Here is a 20,416-nt window from a genome sequence, read left to right on the forward strand (position 1 = left end):
AAATACAAAGGCATAAATGAAAAAAGCACAGAGGTACATCCTTATCTCTGAATTTCCATATGTTTAAACTGGAGCTTTGTGATTTTATGTGTTTTCTGTATTAAAATTTATATAACGAGTAAAGCATTAAATAAAAACAGCATTTGTAAGGGGAGAACAAAACAATACTAGCCCTTTGCTGCCCCCTTCTGGAATATACAAAGGTTCTCATAGAAAATACAAGCAGGGGTTCTCAAACTCGGGGTTGGGACCCCTGAGGGGGTAGCAAGGTTATTACATGGGGGGCTGGCTTGCCTTTTGCCTCCGTCTCTCAGTTTCTGTTCTTCTTTCTCACTCCCCCCACCCACTACCCCCCAAAAAATAATCAGCAAAACCCCTCTGCCCACCCAGTCTAAAACCCATGGGCAGGTTCACATAACTCTTTTGTTTTAGGTTGGGGGGGGGAGGGGAGTATTTGTCTTATGCTAATTGAAGGGTGAGTTCATATTCATCAACCTCATGGAGTTTTTCTTTAAACTCAGTTCATAACAAGGTTTCACCCAGCATGTAACAATATTTAACATTTAATCTAATAATAATCTAATAATGTTAGATTTAAATATAACACATGTAACCATACATTTTTGCAAACATCAGGTCTCTCTTTCTGAAAGTCAGGTCCATAGTGATAGACACACAAACGCAGTAAGTCTCACCCATATTCAGTTAATATTTTTAAAAGGTGTCAACTAGAAAATCTACTGTATGTAACAACAGTATTGACAAAAAAGTAAAATAAAAATTGCATAAGAAAACCTGTCGCACACATGTGGTAACACTCCTCTCCCCCCCCCCCCCCCCCGCTTGTTCTATTCATGTGAGTAGCCCAACTACAGACCTATTTGTATACACAGCTATACCAAGAGAGTGCCTATTTTTACAGATTAACTGTGGGCCCCTCTCTCTGAAAATATTGCCCTTAGTGAATAACAGTACTTGAATAATAATCCTAAAATGGAAGTCTATAGGACTATTTGCAAGCATAAAACAGAGTTTGAACCTAATTATAGCATAAGCCTTACCTGTTGCAGATGCTGCACACAAATTCATTTGAGTTCTTTTTTGTTCTAATTGTTCTTTTTGTATCCAAGCGCACAAGAGTATTCTCCGTTCTCTTTCTTTTCTTCATCTCTTTCCCTTTCTGTCTTTGATGGACATGTTTGTGATGCCTGCTCATTTGACGTCTATATTTAAATGCTTGGCCACATAATGAACATAGGAAGGGTCTGGGAGTTTTGTGTTTTGCCATATGCTCTTTCAGCTCAGCTCTGGGTGGACAGTAAAGAAATACAAATAAACAAATTAAAACCCAAGCCAGAATTAGACTTAAGAATTCCCTTTCCCCACCAAAAAAAGTGTAAGTCAATCAAAATAAACTGTATCATCTTCAGTGGCGGAAAACATCTCATTAGTTTGGGATAAAACATTCTCAAAGGTAGGTGAAGATGTAATTGTATTTTAGAAATAGCGTTGGTTTCATGGGTGAGCAAGTGACTTGTTAACATATCACAATTCCATGCTAGATACATGAAGTTTTTATATACATACATACATACGTACACACATTATATATATGACTCCCACAAGCAACTAGATAAGATATTCAAACATTTAGTACTTAGACACAGGACGAAGTTATATTTAACTCGTTTCCTTGAAATTATATTAATCTAGTAACTGCTTATGTTTTTTAAATATTGCAAAAAATATGGTTAAGCAAATGTCTTACAGTATGGTACACCTCTACCTCGATATAACGCGACCCGATATAACACGAATTCTGATATAACGCGGTAAAGCAGTGATCCGGGGCGGGCGGGGCTGTGCACTGCAGTGGATCAAAGCAAATTCAATATAATGCGGTTTCACCTATGATGCGGTAAAATTTTTTGGCTCTCGAGGACAGTGTTATATCGAGGTAGAGGTGTGTTTATATATAATTTTTACTCACATTCTACAAGGTGAGGTTAGCATTCTTGTAAGTAGTACTTTCATAATATACTAGTATAGTACCATTATTAAGGTGAAGACCTAAGAAAGATAAACCAGGTCCAACAATTGTTACTACCTGGGAACAGTTAGTGCTGCAGAAGACAATTAGGAACCCACAATGAGTACTTGTGGAGTATTAGGACTAGTCCACACTGGCAACACTAAAGCGCTCTCAGCGCTCTTAAAACAAAACAAAAAAAACCCTGAGCGAGAAAGTTGCTGCGCTGTAAATTGCCAGTGTAGAGAAGCCCAAATAGAATAGCATGTTTTAGGAACCAGGACATCACTTTCTGGTTCTGCTTCTCTGCTACTTATTTTTTATAGTTATTGAAAAGTCAACTTTTGTTTTTAAATCTAAACCAGTTTTCTTTTTCTGCTATGCAATTACCAATAATACATAGTTAGAGGACTACTTTTGACTTGCCATTATTGAGCTAGGGGACTTCAATACTTCTCATGTGGTGATCTCTTCTTTAAAAGTGTTTGTGGATTTTTTTTTGTTTTTAAAATTCTGTGATAATCAGTCAGAAAAATGTTACCACTTTAATCGGGAGAGGCTATAAAAATATACAAAGTATACCCCTTCTTTCAGAAACAGTGTCTTCTTGAATTCAACTAGTTGAAACAGCAGGAAAAAGAGTCAACGGTGGAGGGGAAAACTCTTTAGGATGAGAGTCTTTTATGCACAGTTTGAAACTGCAGCTGCAATCTTGGAACCCAGTGAATTCATGATAATTTATTACTTATTTTTTAAATAAATATTTTTATGGAAATGTGTTCAGCTTTCCTTCAATATACAGCATTAGATACGTCTTCAGTTTAACCTTTAATAATAAAATCATATATACAGATAAGCACGACAGGCAACATTTATTATTGATGTAATTCTACTGAGGTTAATTAAATTACAATAGGAATGAATTTAGCCCTGTCATTTTACCCTTAAACTTTTATTATTTTATCTTGTTGTTCAAATATGGATACTTCTGGTGTATTACTGCCAAAAACTACTAAACTGTTACTACGCCATTTGAAATCTGAATCATCATGTAAAGCCTGTGGAAATAACTCTCTCATGCAAAACTGGCATCAAAGATCAAACCAGGTGATAGGCACATTTTTGCATTAATAAAAGATATTGTCTTTGAAAATAAGTATAGGCACAATAGTATGTGAAGGATTAAATAGGCAGTATATTTTGTCAAGGTTGGAAGGAGTAAAATAATCTTAGAGAGTCAAAGTGGGTGAGGCAATATCTTTTATTAGACCAACTTTTGTTGGTGAGAGAGACAAGCTTTCAAGCTACACAGAACTCTTCTTCAGGTCTGGGAAAGGTATATAGGCTGCATCTTCACTGCAAAGTAAAAGGGTTTGGCCCCTGGGTGCTGGCTTGACTCAAGCTCGGCCCCTCCAGCCCTACAGGGTTGGGATCCTGGGTCTGAGCCCTGGGTTAGCACACTTTCAGTGTAGACGCAAGAGGGTTACGCTTGAGCTCTGGCTCAAACACGGGCTCATGTTGCAGTGTAGACATACCCTCAGATTGTCATAGCTAAATACAAGGTGGAACAGATTGTTTAGCATGTTTTTTTGTCCTATAACTGAAGAGATGTTAATGGGCCACTTCACCTTGAATGGTTCCTCAGAAAGTTTGTTAACAATATGTTCCACCTTGTATTTAGCTGTGACATTATCTTTCCCAGACCTAAAGAGCAGCTCAGTAAAGCTCAAAAGCTTGTCTCTTTCACCAACAGAAGTTGGTCCAATAAACGATATTACCTCACCCACCTTGTCTCTAATATCCCAGGACCAACACAGATAAGCTTATTTTGTTTGCTGTGTAGTCATATCATATGCTTAAAAAGATCTGGCAATGGCCCTTTGGGAGGGAAGGGGAAGCTGATGTTTGCATGTCAGTGTAAAAACAGAAGCAAACAAATCTGAGTAAGAATACTTTCATTTGTGGCAAGTAAAGTTAACTTCACAGAGAACTATTTTATTTGACACCTGGTTTCATAACCGTATTTTTGTTGTTTACAGCGTATTCATTGAGAGTTTGTATGTGGTTTATCACACTTGAATGAGCTGATTATTTTAGCAACAACAAAAAATCTTGAAAGTGTAGGAAGTGAAGAAAAACAGAAAATAAGATATTAGCTGTTACATGAATATTAATGATTAATATAACCAACCCAAGACAAAGCAACAGTGTTAGGAGGTGACCTGTGAAATTCCATCAACTTTAGCAATATGTGCTAAATGCCCCCCAACAGCTTTGTGAAGCAGAGAGGCATTCAGCACGTTGTTACCTAGGGGGGAAAAAGTGTGTCTTTTTCTCCCCCACTTCAGCCAATGTCATCCAGCCTCACCTGGATTGCCAATTCTCTAGTGTGATGCCCCAGCAACCATTGTATTGTCAGTATCGCAAAGGCTGGATTACTCAGCCTACTACTATAGTAGATGGGGCAGAAAAATGCCAATTTTTAATTGTATTACACAGTTTTGCAAAGATTTTAAAATATTTTATCCCTTTGAGGATAAAATATTAAAAAACTATTCAAGTTAATGTTAAAAATAAAAAGGCACTTACCTGACCCTCCACCCACAATATATACCAGCTCCATGCTCCAGCGGGGTGCGGTGGTCAATATGACATCACCAACAAGGTGTCATGATGGAGCTGAAGCCGGCGACCCTAGAGGGTCTGAATGTCCCAGGAGCTAAGGAAGAAATATGCGAGCTTTTAATTAACAAGGTGCTGAATGCCTCTCAGCCTGGTTGCTAATGGCATTGAGCACATATTGCTAAAGTTGATGGATTTTTGTCAGTTTCCTTTAAAAGTTACTAATCTTGCCATTTCCCCCAAATCTCATTAATATATCACACACAAATGTTACATTCAAAGATTATTAAGGTTGCAAAGTTAAGTGCTCAAAAGAGAAAGAAGTTAGAAAAATGCCAGAATCCCTGCAAGTCTCATCCCTCCAGAATCCCCATCCTAGTCTCCCCTCACCCAACCCACTCCCACCCTCAGGTGCCTTGTCCAGCAAGTCACAGGTTCCCCCTCAGCCCCATATCTGATCTCTCTCTCTCTCCTCACCCTGGCCACCGGTTGCCTCCTCTACCCATGTGGCCCATCACCACGGGCTCCCAGTTTCAATCTCTGTCCCGCCACTCAGTTCTTGTCCCAGTCTTTCTACTCAGCCAGTCCCAGTTCTCCCTACAGGTTTTCCCCTTGTCAGATATGTTCCCCCAGTTCTCTCCCCTCCATCCTCTGGCCCCTCTGGTTCCCAGTCCCAGTCTGTTCGCCCACCCAATACCAGTCTTTTTGCCCATCCCAAATCTCAATCCCAGTTTTCACCCCTTTCCCCAAGCTTCTTGTTCCAGTCTACTTCCCAACCCTGACCCTGCCCAACAAGACCACTGCATTTGTATCAGGTAACTTCTTTCTCCTCACTGGGGCTCAGCAGGAGGTCACAGGAGAGAGAGGTCCCCTGCTCTCAGTTCAGGTGCCCAGAGCTGGACCCAGCACAGTCTGTAGCAGCCCATGGCTGCAATTCCAAGGAAAGTCCTGCTGAACATTGGGCTGGAGTGTGCCCAGTGCAGATGAAATCTTTGGGGAATTTAACTTGCTAAAATCTAAGAAGTCTCTATTGAATTTATGTGAACTGTGATTTTTTTTTTTTGCTCAAATTTCAGCAGATTTTCAAAGGGATGACAAAAAGCATGTGATACAATCAAATTTTAAGACCATGATATATTTGTGGGGCTTTAGGGAGCCTTCTATCTATTAGATAAGAAGAAAATCCTGCCTCTTGCTGATGATTCATAGACTCTAGGACTGGAAGGGACCTCAAGAGGTCATCGAGTCCAGTCCCCTGCCCTCATGGCAAGACCAAATACTGTCTAGACCATCCCTGATAGACATTTATCTAACCTACTCTTAAATAGCTCCAGAGATAGAGATTCCACAACCTCCCTAGGCAGTTTATTCCAATGTTTAACCACCCTGACAGTTAGGAACTTTTTCCTAATGTCCAACCTAAACCTCCCTTGCTGCAGTTTAAGCCCATTGCTTCTTGTTCTACCCTTAGAGGCTAAGATGAACAAGTTTTCTCTCTCCTCCTTATGACACCCATTTAGATACCTGAAAACTGCTATCATGTCCCCTCTCAGTCTTCTCTTTTCCAAACTAAACAAACCCAGTTCTTTCAGCCTTCCTTCATAGTTCAGGTTCTCTAGACCTTTAATCATTCTTGTTGCTCTTCTCTGGACCCTCTCCAATTTCTCCACATCTTTCTTGAAATGCGGTGCCCAGAACTGGACACAATACTCCAGTTGAGGCCTAACCAGCGCAGAATAGAGCGGAAGAATGACTTATCGTGTCTTGCTCACAACACACCTGTTAATGCATCCCAGAGTCACGTTTGCTTTTTTTGCAACAGCATCACATTGTTGACTCATATTTAGCTTGTGGTCCACTATAACCCCTAGATCCCTTTCTGCCATACTCCTTCCTAGACGGTCTCTTCCCATTCTGTATGTGTGAAACTGATTGTTCCTTCCTAAGTGGAGCACTTTGCATTTGTCTTTGTTAAACTTCATCCTGTTTACCTCAGACCATTTCTCCAGTTTTTCCAGATCATTTTGAATTTTGATCCTATCCTCCAAAGCAGTTGCAATCCCTCCCAGTTTGGTGGTATCTGCAAACTTATGATGGAAAGAAAGCCTCCTGCAGCTACCTGTTGGTAGTAGGAAGCAGCTTGACTGCTCAAGACAAGCTGTCTGGCTGTAAATGTGTCACTACCAGGTAGGGCTAGATGACTTTTTATTATTAATTATTATTATTATTCAAAACGCTCTTTGGACAGAAAACTGGGTTTTGGCTAAATTACATTTTTCATGGAAAGTATCTGTTTTCTCTGAAAAATTTTGACTTTGTCAAAACAAAACAAAACCAGCACCCAGAAAATCACAAACTTTTAGCTGAAAACTTAAAGTTTTGATTTGGAAATGCTGCCAGTTTCTCATGGCTGTTGTAGTTTGGGTGTCTCATGCCGCCATTCTCCTCTGCTGGCCACCAAAATCCCACTACCATGTGGAGCCTGTTCTTTTCTGCCCTTCCTAATGGTATCTGGAAGGGGAGGGGGGCTAAAGGAGGAGTACTGAAGGTACCTATTCTGGTCTCCCCCATCACCAATGTCCAGAATCCCCATAGGGGACCTCTTTCCCATAACAGTATAAGAGCCTTTGTATTCAGAACCCAAGTTACCTTTTCCCCACCTCACGTCACTGTCATAGGGAGCCACTATAGAGCTCCCTCTCCCTCGGATACCAGCAGCAGGATGTGGTGTTTCCTGAACACAGCAAATTCCACCACATTATTTTTAAAACCCTGTTTTTTTTTCTTTAAACACTCCCACTCCCTCACCCTTTTATATTAAATACTCACATGTAGGGTTCTACCATTCCTTCACCTTCACTATTTACAGTAACAGGATACATAAACATTTATGAAATAGTTTGCTGTGTTTTAATAACCAAGAAACTAGAAAAAGAGACAAACAACTAGTAAAGCATTCAAATTAAAGAGCTACCTACATTTGAAAGAACCATCTTTCACATTCGGTGCATTGATGTGGTTTGGAACTGTATTTGTGGGTGCGAAGATGCTTGTAGACCTTACTCCACTCTCTCGCTGCGTGTTAAAAAGCCATAGATGATTGAAATATATCCGCGTCAGAGGAAATAGAAGTAAATACAGAAAATATCACTAATTCTTCTAAAACTATACATTTGACCATGTTCAACAATCTTCCTTGTTTTCAGCTATATATCTGTTTGAGAGAGCCAAATTCATCACTGGTGTAATTTCAATAACTTCAGTGATATTACACTGGGTGAATATGGTTTGGTAGTATGTATGTATAGTAATTCAGGAAGAACATTAGCTGTATAAATAGAACAAACAGGGGACTATGAATTATGTAGCTATAATTCCATCATGGGGTTCTGCTGGTAACAACAAGCCATAATGGCAAAGTTAAGCGGCTTATGTATTACTCAGAACTCCAAGATGGAACTGAAACATCAAAACACAAAATTTTTCCTGCTTTTTAATTTTATATAATATAGTGAGCTAGGGACCAAAAAGCCCCAAACATGTCAAGTAAGAGGGGATAAAGAATTAGCTCTCAAAAAGATTGCAAAGTCACAATCTGAAATGAACCATCAACTCCTCCACGGGTGCATCTTTTTATTTTTACATGAATTATTGTGCACATGAAGTGCTGAACAAAAGAACACACGAGGTTTAGGAGAGCACCAGTTCTGATCTGAAGGGATCATCTTTAGGGGTGAAAGAGAATAATTCCATTTCCATTCCCGCTCTGCTCTTGGCCCTTCTCCAAGAATGCTATGAAAAATGCCAATGTGAACACCTGTTCAGTAGCAAACATGACTGAGAGCACTAACTCCTTTCACACAAAGAATTATTATACATAGTCACTGAACAGACAGTACATGGTGGTAACTTTTGGTCTAACTGATCAAGGGCAGATTCTGAATACTGACCCATAGGTGGAAAGCTAGTGCCATTACCTGTTCTTTGGGCCTTTCTGTCCTCCGTCACAGGTTTATATTGAGAATCAGAATGATAATGCCAGTTTAAAACTACCTTTTTCTTTCTTATTTTGGGGGAGGGGGACAGAAAGGGGTGCTAAATGAAGTACAAATACTAATCAATGTAAAATGTATGCCGAAGGTGCGACAAGTCTATAGTTTTGTTGTAGGATAAGGGTATGGGATGAAGCTAATGTAAATTTTAACATAACTGATAAAATAGTATAGGAAAGAGAGAAAACATTTATTCTTGTACAAATATTTCCCTGTCACCATTGTAATTGTCCTTGAGGTTAAAAGTCAGAACAAGTATGCAGCACACAGAGTTATTAGCTGTTAAAGCTAGTTTTCACTTTCCTGGGCAACTCAAGGAATCGATTTAAGACCAAAGCAAGTTCAGAGCTTACGAATAATAAACTTCACAGCAATTAAAACTTACTACAATTTCCAAAACCATTGCTATAGAGAAAAAGTAGATCTTTATTATCTCAGTTATACAAACTCATTAGAACTGTAGACTTGGCATCTCTGCCAAGATTAAATATTAGAGTGAGTCCCATTATCTGCTATGGGCTATTATGACTAAGAGATAATAATCTGGGGGGGGGAGAAGGGGGGGAAAACAACTTGCTATTCTTCTACTGTTTCTCCACTTCAGCATCTTCAGAATTCAACAAAATACAATATCCTTTTAGAAGAGCTCAGTTTTGTGATCACTTTGCATTTTTGTGAGGAATGCAAGAATACCTGAAATATTTATGAAACAGGTTATAATGGACACTGGTGGCATCTTTTAATAGGTAGGTCCACTTCAAAAAAATATTTACATCGTATTTTAATTTAACATTAAGGGACACATTCTGCCCTTAAAAAACACAGACACACTTCTAATCAAAGTCAATGGATGTTACACAAGTGTAGCTGAAAGCAGAATTCAGAGGTATGGAAAAAAAACACACAACCCTGAATGACAAAAGTTTTGCAGAGGAAAAGCGCTGGTATGAACAGCAGGAGAGCTCACCTGCTGACAAAGCTACCACCACTCATTGGAGATGGAAGTTTTTTGTCGGCGGGAGAGCTCTCTCCTGCTGACAAACAGTGGCTACAATGCATGCCTTTTAGCGGCACGGCTGTGTCGCTAAAAGTTGCATAGTGTAGACATAAAAACAAACCACTTCTAGTCACTTAGGCTAAAACTAAAAACAAACAAACAAAAACACTAATTGGATAGAGAGTCTCCATTAAAAAAAACAAAATTAGACTTTGAAATTAATGGTTCATTACACTGAATGGAGCAAGTTGTATGTTTATATATGCACTTATAGTCACTCCTATAACTGTAGAATTGGAGCACTTCAAATTATTTTAAAACAGAAATAAATATAACTATCTCCCTTTCTCTCCCCACCTTCCTTTCCACCCTGTAAGAGAAACAGTTTCATTAGTTTATATATTTCTTGCTTGCCTATGAATAAGTGGAGGTGTTGTGCATTTGTATGAAGAAACTACCAAGAGAAATTTGAAGTAGTGAGTTTTGAAATTGATTCTGAAAGTCACAAGATTCAGCTGTCATTTTTATTTCTTGCAGGAATTCTGTAGACGAGGTCCAGCTCCAGGTACGTGCAATCTCAAACAAGATCAAAACAGACAAAACTAGTGCCTCAGTCTCACATGGATCAACACATAATCTGAGGGCAATAAATCCTTTTCTATACAAGATTTCATTCCAAGCAAGTTGTCCAACCTGGTCATTATCACAGTAACCTGTTTTCCATGTGCCATCATACTCACCTCATTCTTCAACGGATATTCTAGTTCACTACATTTACAAGCTATTACGACTACCGACTATAGCTAAAGACACCATAGCACTTTCTCCAAACACCACCCACACAGATAGCTTCAGTTTGCACTTTCAGACAGACTGCAACAAAAAAGTGGGAAGGAAGAAACTTAAGTGGCAGAAAACAGCCTGAAACAGGCACTAAGAATTTTTGCATTATATGCCATGATTTGATATAATAATATTTGAAGTCAGAGAAGGCAATGTTGTCTATTGGACTGAGAACCAGACTGGAAGCTAGGAATTCTGTCATTCTAAGCAAGTCACTTGGTCTTTGTCAGTTTCCCTATTCATAATATGTAGATAATAGCTACATCACAGCCACGTAAGTTTTAGTTAATGTTTACAGTGGCAATGTAGTGGTTTAAAGATAAAAACAGCAGAGTGTTATTATTAAACTAGAGACAGAGTAAATCCCCGTAAAGTTACTTTTCCCATCACATGTGACATGACTTTCAAGTCCTAGGAAAAGTTAAAGTCTAACTTTAAAAAAAAATTCTCTCTCTCTCTCTCTCTCATATTATATATATGAATGAGAAAGAGAGCGAGCGAGAATGAATCCACAGATTATAGTTTAAAATGAGCTGCAATTCTGTAGAGCACAGTAACATTTTCATAAAAAGGTACATTTGCAAAAGCTTATTAAACACACAGATTTGTATTGCTCCTGCCTGTAACCATTTTCCCCGTAACACTAAGATTGTTATAGCTCATCACAGATGGTATCATACTACATGCTGAAACTCTAGAAGTACATCTTTGTAACTCCCAATATACATTATGCTTATAGACAGGGTTATAATGAGGGTGAAAGTATGAGAAAAATAATTGTTTGAGACTTACCAATAAAATCACAGTGCAGACATTTAAACAAGTCACCATAATGACAAGATACGTGCAGATTTCTCACTTGCTCAGTTTCATAAAGAGATGAACACTTCGTGCATTGAAAGAGATTACGTTTTCCATGATGGTTGTTCCTGTGCATTTTCCATGCACCTGGCGACATAAAAACTCTCTTGCAAATCAGACACCGGTAGCTCTCTTTTACTGGCTTGTGTGTTTTTAAATGATTTTCCATTAAGTTCCATTCAGTCATGCAGCAATTGCAATAAACACATTTGAAGCCCTCGTCCCCATCATGACATTTAACATGGATTTTATAAGCACTCTTTGATTTCAGTTCTTGGTCACAGATGTTGCAGTGTTGTATTCTTTCAGCACTTAGTTTTAAGGTGCAAATACCTTTCAAAGGCTGAGTTAAGCCACTGTGTTCAGGTCTGACCTTCTTCTGACTTTTACTATTTTCTTGTTTGACTTCAACTTTAGTTGTTTTCACTTGTACTTCTAAAGTTTGCGTTTTAATGCTGGAAATGCGACACAGGCCAAGTGACATGAGATGTTCAGATTGGGCTTCCTCCTCATCTTTGCTTCTTTTAGATTCATTGAGGTCTGTGGAATATGAGAGGGGATTAGGCACCACAGAGCAGGGCTCCTCAAGCTGAAACTGACCTGCTTCTTCTTCAAATAGTGTGTTTACCTTACTAGAATGAGAGACACTAGGATTATCACTATGATTCCCCAGGCTCACATCACAGCATTCAGGGCTCATGTTATGAAGCATTTGGTACATGGGCAACAGAAATGATATCTTTGCAAGGTTTTCTTCATTTTCTTTGTTTTCTTGGCAGATTTCATCCCCTATGCTGTATGAGTCATTTTCATCTTGATCTGGGCCCATTTCAAGGCATTCAGAAATGTGGCAAATTCTACCTTGTTTGTGAATGTTAGTCATGTGAGTTCTGATTTTATTCTTGATACTGCTTGTGAACTGACAAAGTTTGCACCTGTACACTTCAACCAAAAACATTTCCACCAGGCTGGCAATTTGGGCTTCAAAGCCCTCTGTTGCAGAGGCATACAATCGGGATGTTGTGATCTCCTCAGGTAAATGTAGGTTTGTGGAAGGAATGTATTGGTATTTATATTTAAATTCATTCATCTTCAGAAAGTGCAAGTACACAAGTCTATAAGAGAAACATAAATAAAGCAGTTAGTTGCTGTTCTATAATCTGCAAAACTGGTATGTCAGCAATCTTCTCCAGAAGAAGATAATTTATCCTAAATCTTCAGTAATACTAAGCAAGATATACATAAAGTGCCTATTTACATTTTCCCAAGTAGTGATTGATGTATACTCTGCTGTGGTATATTTATACTTCAATTATTATGGCTGCCTTTTCTCAGATGCTACAACAAGAGGACATAGGGTCAGATTATAATCCACATTGCATCCATGTATATAAAATTCAAAGGTGAAATCATAGCCTCTTGGAAGACAACAGAAGTTTTGCAAGTAGAAAATTTAAACCTAAATGCCTCATACAAAGCAGTTCATTTTTTACTTCAGTCAATTATTAATATTACGGATGAAACATTTATTCTGTAACTTCAAACTTGAGATTTTAGAAAACGATTTATGTTTAAAAAAACAATTCCAAATCCATTTGCTACTTTCTCCTCTACTGGATTTTTGTTGTGTATTCATTTTGGGACTTGCATAACATTTATGAATCCCATGGCAAAGCCTTTTCCATAGAAACATGCATCATTAAGATACAAATATCATATACAGAACATCCACTACTGACAAAGGGCTGTGCCTTTTAATACATATCTTTAGTCTGTTAACCTCCCCAATTCTTTTAAAATAAACAATAAAATAATCCAGAATGCATCACAGCAGCTGGAAGCCCTAGATCTGATCATCTGTAGTACATCCCTCTGCATACCTTCCCCTCCTCCCACCAATGCAGGATCACTCCTTATATTTAGAGCTCTGCAAATCTGCAGATGTCTACTTTATATCTAGTGATGTTTGCAGATCACAGAATCATAAAATATCAGGACTGGAAGGGGCCTTAGGAGGTGATCTAGTCCAACCCCTTGCTCAAAGCAGGACCAATCCCCAGACAGATTTTTGCCCCAAATGGCCCCCTCAAGGATTGAGCTCACAACCCTGGGTTTAGCAGGCCAAACCACTGAGCTATCCCTCCCCCTCACGGATCAGGTGCAGATACAAATTTTGTATCCACTGCAGGGCTCTACTTATATTTTGTTTTCAGGCGCTGTGAATTCCCCTTAGAGAGGGAATGGCGAAGAACCAGCTGACCGTACCTGCTACAGTGATTCAACAGCAAAACCAGGGAGGTAGTAGCTGCAGGGGCTAGTGCCAGAGGAAGACAATCAGTGGCGGGTCCCTCTTGCGCCTGTTTGGCAGCTCGACCCCCCTCCCTGCTCTTCCTTTTTCCTGCGGCTTCCCCCCACGCTTTGGCCAAGGGCACACGGTCACCTCAAAGCACCACCTACAGCTACAACGGCTGCGCCTCATCCTCCCCCAGCAACCCCCCCCGCGCCAGCAGCCGCCGCCGCCGCCGCTTGGACTGACACTACTGAAAGCACGTGCCGCTCCCTCACTGCCCGGGTCAGCAGCCCGTGAAGGGAAAGGAGGAAGGTTCCATTCCACTCTGCAGGGGTCACTGGCTATGTTGCTGAGTTAGTCTCACCCTGTTTCCGGGCCTGCGCGGCTCAGACACGCCCCTCTCCGCTAGCTTTCCGGCTTCCGGCCCGGAACTCAGGGGGCAGTGTTAGAGCGCGCGCTCAGCCCTCTCGCCTCCTCCCTCCATAACACCAGGCTTCCCCACTCTAAGGGACTGTGCGTAAAGTGACGCACCCAAGAGCGTCGCGGAAGGACTCGTTTGAAATCCAATTCTCAACGCTTTAAACACCAGCGACAGCTCGAGGTCCGCGAGCGCCTCCCCGTTCCCATCGCTGTGTGAGCTTAGCTCCGTCATTTAAACCTCTGTGCTTCAGGTTCTTCATCTTTATACTCCAACACATTGTAATTTATGGTTGTATATGAGCTCTTTGAACCAGGTATTGGAACGCGATATTGTCATCCTGTACTCTGTGCAGTGCTTAGCACAGTTCTTGGTCAGTCTTTCAGAACGTAATCATCGACGTGCAGGACTGCAAGGGACCTCAATAAGTCATTTAGTCCAATCCCCTGCACTGAGGCAGGACTAAGAAATAACTAGGCCATAATCATACAATCCTAGCACTGAAAGGGACCACAAGAGGCCGTCTAGTCCATCCCCTGCACTCAAGGCAGGGCTAAGTATTATCTAGTACCTATAATGAATGAGGTAATAATAGCGAAGTAGTAAGTATTAGCATAATTAGCACCCGAGATTATCACAACTGAAACCATTTTTAAAATCTAGTTTAATTTTCTGTGCTTATGCTGTTTCTTTACTGCATTTCTTCCCATTTTGAAAATGAAAACAGACACCTGGGAAAAAGAACAGGAGTACTTGTGGCACCTTAGAGACTAACAAATTTATTAAAGCATAAGCTTTCGTGGACTACAGCCCACTTCTTCGGATGCATACAGAGTGGAAGTGGGCTGTAGTCCACGAAAGCTTATGCTCTAATAAATTTGTTAGTCTCTAAGGTGCCACAAGTACTCCTGTTCTTTTTGCGGATACAGACTAACACGGCTGCTACTCTGAAACCAGACACCTGGGGTTCATTTTTGTTTTCCAGCTGACAAAAGTCTCCCTTTCCCATCCAGAATAATTTATTTTAAAAAATGTCTGCAAAATATAATTCACACCCCCAAATATTATCACTAGCTGCTAGATTTTCATGACAATCTTGCAAGACTTCCTACTCAGTTTAGGGCCATATCTACACTAGAGAGCTTACAGTGGCACAGCTGTACGGATGCAGCTGCATTGCTGTAAGATCGCTTGTGTAGCCACTCTAGGTCGACGGGAAAGAGCTCTCCCATGGCCATTGACATAATTAAACCACCTCCAACAAGCCATGGTAGGTATGTCAGCAGGAGAGTGTGTCACACTTACATAGCGCTGTCCACACTGGCACTTCTGTTTGTGTAACTCAGTGCATTTTTTTCACACCTCTGAGTGACATAAGTTATATCAACAAAAGTGATAGTGTTGACATAGCCTCATTGTCTTCTTCTAATACATTAGGGCAAGGCTGCAAATGCCTTGAGTATCTGGGTTGCAGATGCTCATCTAAGCCTGCTCTGACATTAAAACAATAAACGATGAAATTTTGTTTATGAGCTATTAAGTTTTATAAAACATAATTCAACAATAGCCACAGTCCAGGGCCGGCTCCAGGGTTTTTGCCGCCCCAAGCAGCCAAAAAAAAAAAAAAAGCCGCATTCACGATCTCTACCGCCGCCGCTTCAGTCTTCAGCAGCAATTCAGCAGCAGCGGTCGTGCCACCCCTCTCCGATGGCCGCCCCAAGCACCTGCTTGCTGGGCTCGTGCCTGGAGCCGGCCCTGACAATGTCTGTACTTTGGCCCTAGGCTCCCTGGCAGTTTCTCTTTTACTTAAATTAACTCCATATGTCCACAAATTCAGGCAACCTTGGTAGTTTTTGGTTGTACTCCGGTTTTCAGAGTTTAGTATCCCATTTCTTATTTGGCGTGACATCTAGGGGCCACACATCCCAAGAAGTCCTGAGCACCTGCCTTTCACCCGCTCCCCTTTGTTCTATAATCACCCCAAATTTCCTGTCCCCTCCGCCACCATCATCCACCCACCTCTCAAACGCTGGGTGCGCCCGCCCCATGCAGCTGCCAGTGTCACGGCGCCGCGTACAGATCGCTTGAGTCTCGGGGACTGGCTAAGACTCCCTTCCCCAACCACTTGTTCTGGGATTGCGCTGCTGGGCCTGGAGGTGGCTCTTTAAAGACGCTCCCTAGACAAAGATCCACCGGAAGTAACTTACTCCCTCGCTGGAGGGTGAGGTTCGTTTCCGGTGGTCGCCGAGCTGGTGCGTTTCCTCGCCTCGACCCTTGGCGCTCCATCGCGCATGCGCTGCGGCCCCGTCTCACCAGCAGCAGCGAAGGAGTTTGGAAGTTCAAAATGGCCGCCGCGGTGGAGTCTGTGCTGCGGGAGCCCGAGTAAGAGACAGGGCGGCCCCTTTGGGAAGGCGCCTCTCGGGGGGGAAGTGGGAGGGAGAAGCAATGAGGCGCCTTGTGGCGGGAGGTGGCTATAACGGTCGCTAAGGCTCATTTGCCGGGGGAGCGGGCGAGTCGCGAGGGCCCCGGCTGGGCCTTTGGCGTGAGACCGCACGCGGCGTCCGTTTCCCCGGCCCCAGCGAGCACGAGCCAGGCCGCGAGGGGGAGAGGCCGTGCACACGCTTGGAGTTCGGGGCTCCTTGTGCTCCTCCCTTCCCGCCTCGGGCGCCCAGGGGTGGTTGCTAAGATGCCGGGGGGGGGAGGGTCAGTCCTGATGTTCGTGGGGTTTTTTTTCGTATAGGCGCCTTTTATCCCTCGCCGCTATCCCGATTTTCACACTGGCTGCTCACCCCAAGGAGGGGTATTGCTAATCCCCTCCCGCGCTGGAGCTGCTCGTCGCCGGCCTGCTCCCGCTAGTGAAACGGGGGCCGGCTCCCGCCGCGTGTGGGCATCCAGCAGCTTGGGGGCTGTTCCATACTCGCTGCACCCGCAGCTGCCTTTGGGGAACGCGGGCTGGGCAGCGTTCTGGGGTGAGGAGGCCAGGGCCAGGCTTGTCTTGTGTTTAGTGCTGTGGGCGTTAGAGTCGTGGTGCAAAGCATTTTGTGAGAGAGCAAGGATCTCTCGCACTTTGGTCTTTATTAGAGACTTTTATCTGGAGTTAAAAGTGACTGCCTGAACTCCAGGTGGCTGGGACTCTTGTAAGGGGCAGGCTGGGCCTCGCCATACATTTGTGAAATCTCCAGAAGCCCTTTGCACAGGTGTCAACTACCCTGAGATCCAGGGCCGGCTCTTCCACTAAGCGACCCTAGCCAGTCGCCATGGGCGGCAGGATTTGGGGGGGGCGGCATTTTGCCGCCCTCAGTGGAAATTCGGCGGTGCGGTGTCCTTCCGTTCCAGATCTTCGGCGGAAATTCGGCGGCGGGTCCTTCACCCGCTCCAGGACCCGCTGCCGAAGTGCCCTGAAGATGCGTAGCATAAGGACCCCAGCCACCAAAGACCCCAGGACCCCTGAATGCTCAGGGGAGGAGCGCTGCTGTGCTCCTGCTGAGATCACAGGCAATCCATTAACCAGACTAACCCCCTTCCCCACCCTCCTCCCATGTGGACATAGAGCAGTGGTTCCCAAACTTCAACAACCTGTGAATCCCTTTCACTAAAATGTCAGGTCTCGTGAACCCCCTCCTAAAAAAATATTTCCAGGGATTTTCTCCTTTACCGGCGTATAAATTATAAAAGCACTGATCTTGGAAATATAAATTTGTTATGATATGCTTATTGCACAATATTTATTATTATTATTGATCATGACAGTATTTTTATTACATTATGAAAACGGCAACATTCTTCCAAGATATCACTTTTGTAGCTCGTATCACTTTGAATAAGCCTGTTATAAGACAAGGCTTCTATGTTTCACCCAGGAGTATCAGATGTGAAACAGCATGAAGGTATTTAACAAGCCAACTCAGAGTTCCTTCTACACAAGCATTCAGGTCTTGAGCAGTCCAAGCAAACAACGTATGTTACAATGAAGCTTAAACTTGTTCTTCATAATAATTTTAAAAAACAATATTAGCTGCCTATTTAATTTAAAAAACAGCAAAAAATATCCATCTCTTTCCATTTCTTATAAGGAGTCTTGAAGTTTCAATCTCCTCAGTGTGATAGATCTGCCTGCTTTGATCTGCTTAGCTCTTGGAAGTCCAGGGGCCTGTGCTGCCCAGGGTCACTAGGGACAGCTCTGTCCGCCATTAGGGATTTTTTCCCCCGAGAATCCCCTGCAAAAGTTTGCGAACCCCCAGGGGTTCATGAACCCCAGTTTGGGAACCACTGACATAGAGCTAACTTACACTGGCAACTTACATTAGCATAGGTGCATGTTTCAATGGCATGAAAAATCTGCACTCTTGAGAGACGTGATTATGCCAACCTAACCCCCAGTGTAGACAGCACTAGGTTGCTAGAAATCTTCTGTCGACCTAAAGTCTGGGCTACTCTAAAAAGTTAGGTGGACCTAGCTACATTGTGTAGGGGTGTGTAGTGGTGTAGTTATGCAGACCTAGCACCCAGTGTAGACAGCATGAGGTCAATGGAAGAATTCTTCTGTTGACCTAGCTGTTGTTTCTTAGGGAGATGGATAACCTACGCTGATGGGAGAACCCTTCCCGTTGGTATAGGTGATGAAGTGCTAGAGCAGTGTAGCTGCAGTATTTTATGCATAGACAAGCCCTAGGTATAAATATGTAGCCATACATCAGCCATGCCCTCCCAACCTCTTAAGTCCTGCAGTGGTCTCTTGCTCTGGTGATTTTACCCAGTATGAGATGGGTTTATGAGGGCTTCATGGGCCACAACTTGGGAACTACTGGCTTAATATAAAGGGGAAGGGGTTTGGTCAAGACTTTTTATACCCAGTGTTGGACCTGTCTTAATTGTAATCTGATTTCTGGCTGTAATAGTTTGAAGGGCTTTTTTTACCAGTTGCTTTTCAAAGAAATAAAAAACACATACTATTTCTGGGTCACATGAAAATTTATTTTAAAAACATTATAATGGTGCAAAAATGTTTTATTGTAATACCTAGTTAATAGCAAAATATGATGTTGAATTTCATAGGCCCAAGGTTTGTGTATAATATTAGCTATGCTTTCTGATAGAGAATACTTTAGGAAATGTACTTTACTATGGGTGTATATATAAAAGGTTAGCTTACTTAAGTGTTTAAAACCTTTTTGCCCAATCTGTGATATTTTAATCTTATGAAATTGGGGCAACACCCCTCCCATCAGAACTACTTTGGGATTTTTTGCCAGAATCTGCAGAATTTAGTTAGCAAGAGGTTGCTGGGCCACACACACACACACACCTCTACCCCGATATAATGCTGTCCTTGGGAGCCAAAAAATCTTACCGCGTTATATCGAGCTTGCTTTGATTCGCCGTAGCGCGCAGCCCTGCCCCCCCGGAGCGCTGCTTTACCGCGTGTATCCGAAGTTGTGTTATATTGGGTTGTGTTATATCGGGGTAGAGGTGTATATATAAATAAAATCTTCTTTCTCTCTATGGTCCTATTCCACCATTTTCCAGCTGGTATTGTAAGACAGAAGGAGTTTTGAATTAGGTTGTTTTAGTGCCTGTTGATCTGTACAAAACTTCATAGAAATTCCATAACACCATGCAAAACACACCACAGGAGCCCCAAATCTGGTGACTGAGAACAATGCACACAACGCTTTCATTAACTGAAATACTTACCCAAATTCTTAAAGATTGTTTTATTTGAATTATGGGGACTGTCTGCTTGTTTTTGTGTCTGGTTAGAACTTTGCCCTCCTATACAAGAGAGGTGAATTCTGTTCTCTTGCTTCCTTATATTTGTCAGGGCCAGGGTGCACTGGAGAAGCAATAGGATCAGGCAGTGCTAAGAAGGTATCATGTTCCTCTGAAGCAGTCAGGATAGCAAAACAGTGAGCAGGGTTGATGGGCGCCAAGGTCCTTTCAGCCTTTTAATACAGAGGAAAAGATGATGAACGCAAAGGAGGGTGCTCAAGAGGATTTTTGGGAGCAGGTGCTCAGGTTGGGAGAACACAGGAGTGTTTGGGTGGTGGGGGGGGCATGTCTTAATGTGGAAGATCAAGTTGAGGGTTCTCTCTGCTTGGTGTTATTCCTCCTGACTTTCCAGTTTCCATCCTTTTACATTCTGTGACTCCTCCCACCACTATTCTATTTTCTTCTATCTGATTGGGGACCAAGAGTCCACATGCTTTGGAGATAGAATCTGCCCACCTTTCTGCTGACCTAAGTTGTGTACAGGAGTCCTAGTATTTTTCTGCATCAGACTGAGAAACATCAGCGAGCGGATAAG

General features: G+C 42.1%; 2 protein-coding genes across 17 annotated transcripts in view; one reads left to right on the forward strand and one right to left on the reverse strand.

Moving 5' to 3' along the window:
- The window catches only part of LOC101940313 (oocyte zinc finger protein XlCOF6-like), a 28,519-nt gene extending 11,553 nt beyond the window's left edge, over positions 1 to 16,966 (reverse strand). For 2 of the 6 annotated variants that reach the window (XM_065584896.1, XM_065584897.1), the window contains exons 1-4: positions 16,320 to 16,966; positions 11,336 to 12,519; positions 7,630 to 7,726; positions 1,062 to 1,307 (exon numbers count right to left, since the gene is read on the reverse strand). In XM_065584896.1, coding sequence (XP_065440968.1) covers positions 1,062 to 1,307; positions 7,630 to 7,726; positions 11,336 to 12,519; positions 16,320 to 16,606 — 1,814 coding nt within the window. In that variant the 5' untranslated portion in view covers positions 16,607 to 16,966. The other 4 variants (XM_065584895.1, XM_008165364.4, XM_008165366.4 and 1 more) reach the window with 4 other exon arrangements.
- Positions 16,361 to 20,416, forward strand: part of PRP4K (pre-mRNA processing factor kinase PRP4K) — a 53,420-nt gene continuing 49,364 nt past the window's right edge. For all 11 annotated transcript variants that reach the window (XR_010598719.1, XR_010598720.1, XR_010598721.1 and 8 more), the window contains exon 1: positions 16,361 to 16,494. Coding sequence is in view for 1 of the 11 variants with exons in the window: in XM_042860580.2 (XP_042716514.1) it covers positions 16,457 to 16,494 (38 nt within the window). In the remaining 10 variants the exon portion in view is untranslated. The remainder of the gene's footprint in view (positions 16,495 to 20,416) is intronic.

This window comes from Chrysemys picta, chromosome 2 (genome assembly GCF_011386835.1).
Source record: "Chrysemys picta bellii isolate R12L10 chromosome 2, ASM1138683v2, whole genome shotgun sequence".
NCBI classification, from domain to species: Eukaryota; Metazoa; Chordata; order Testudines; family Emydidae; genus Chrysemys; species Chrysemys picta.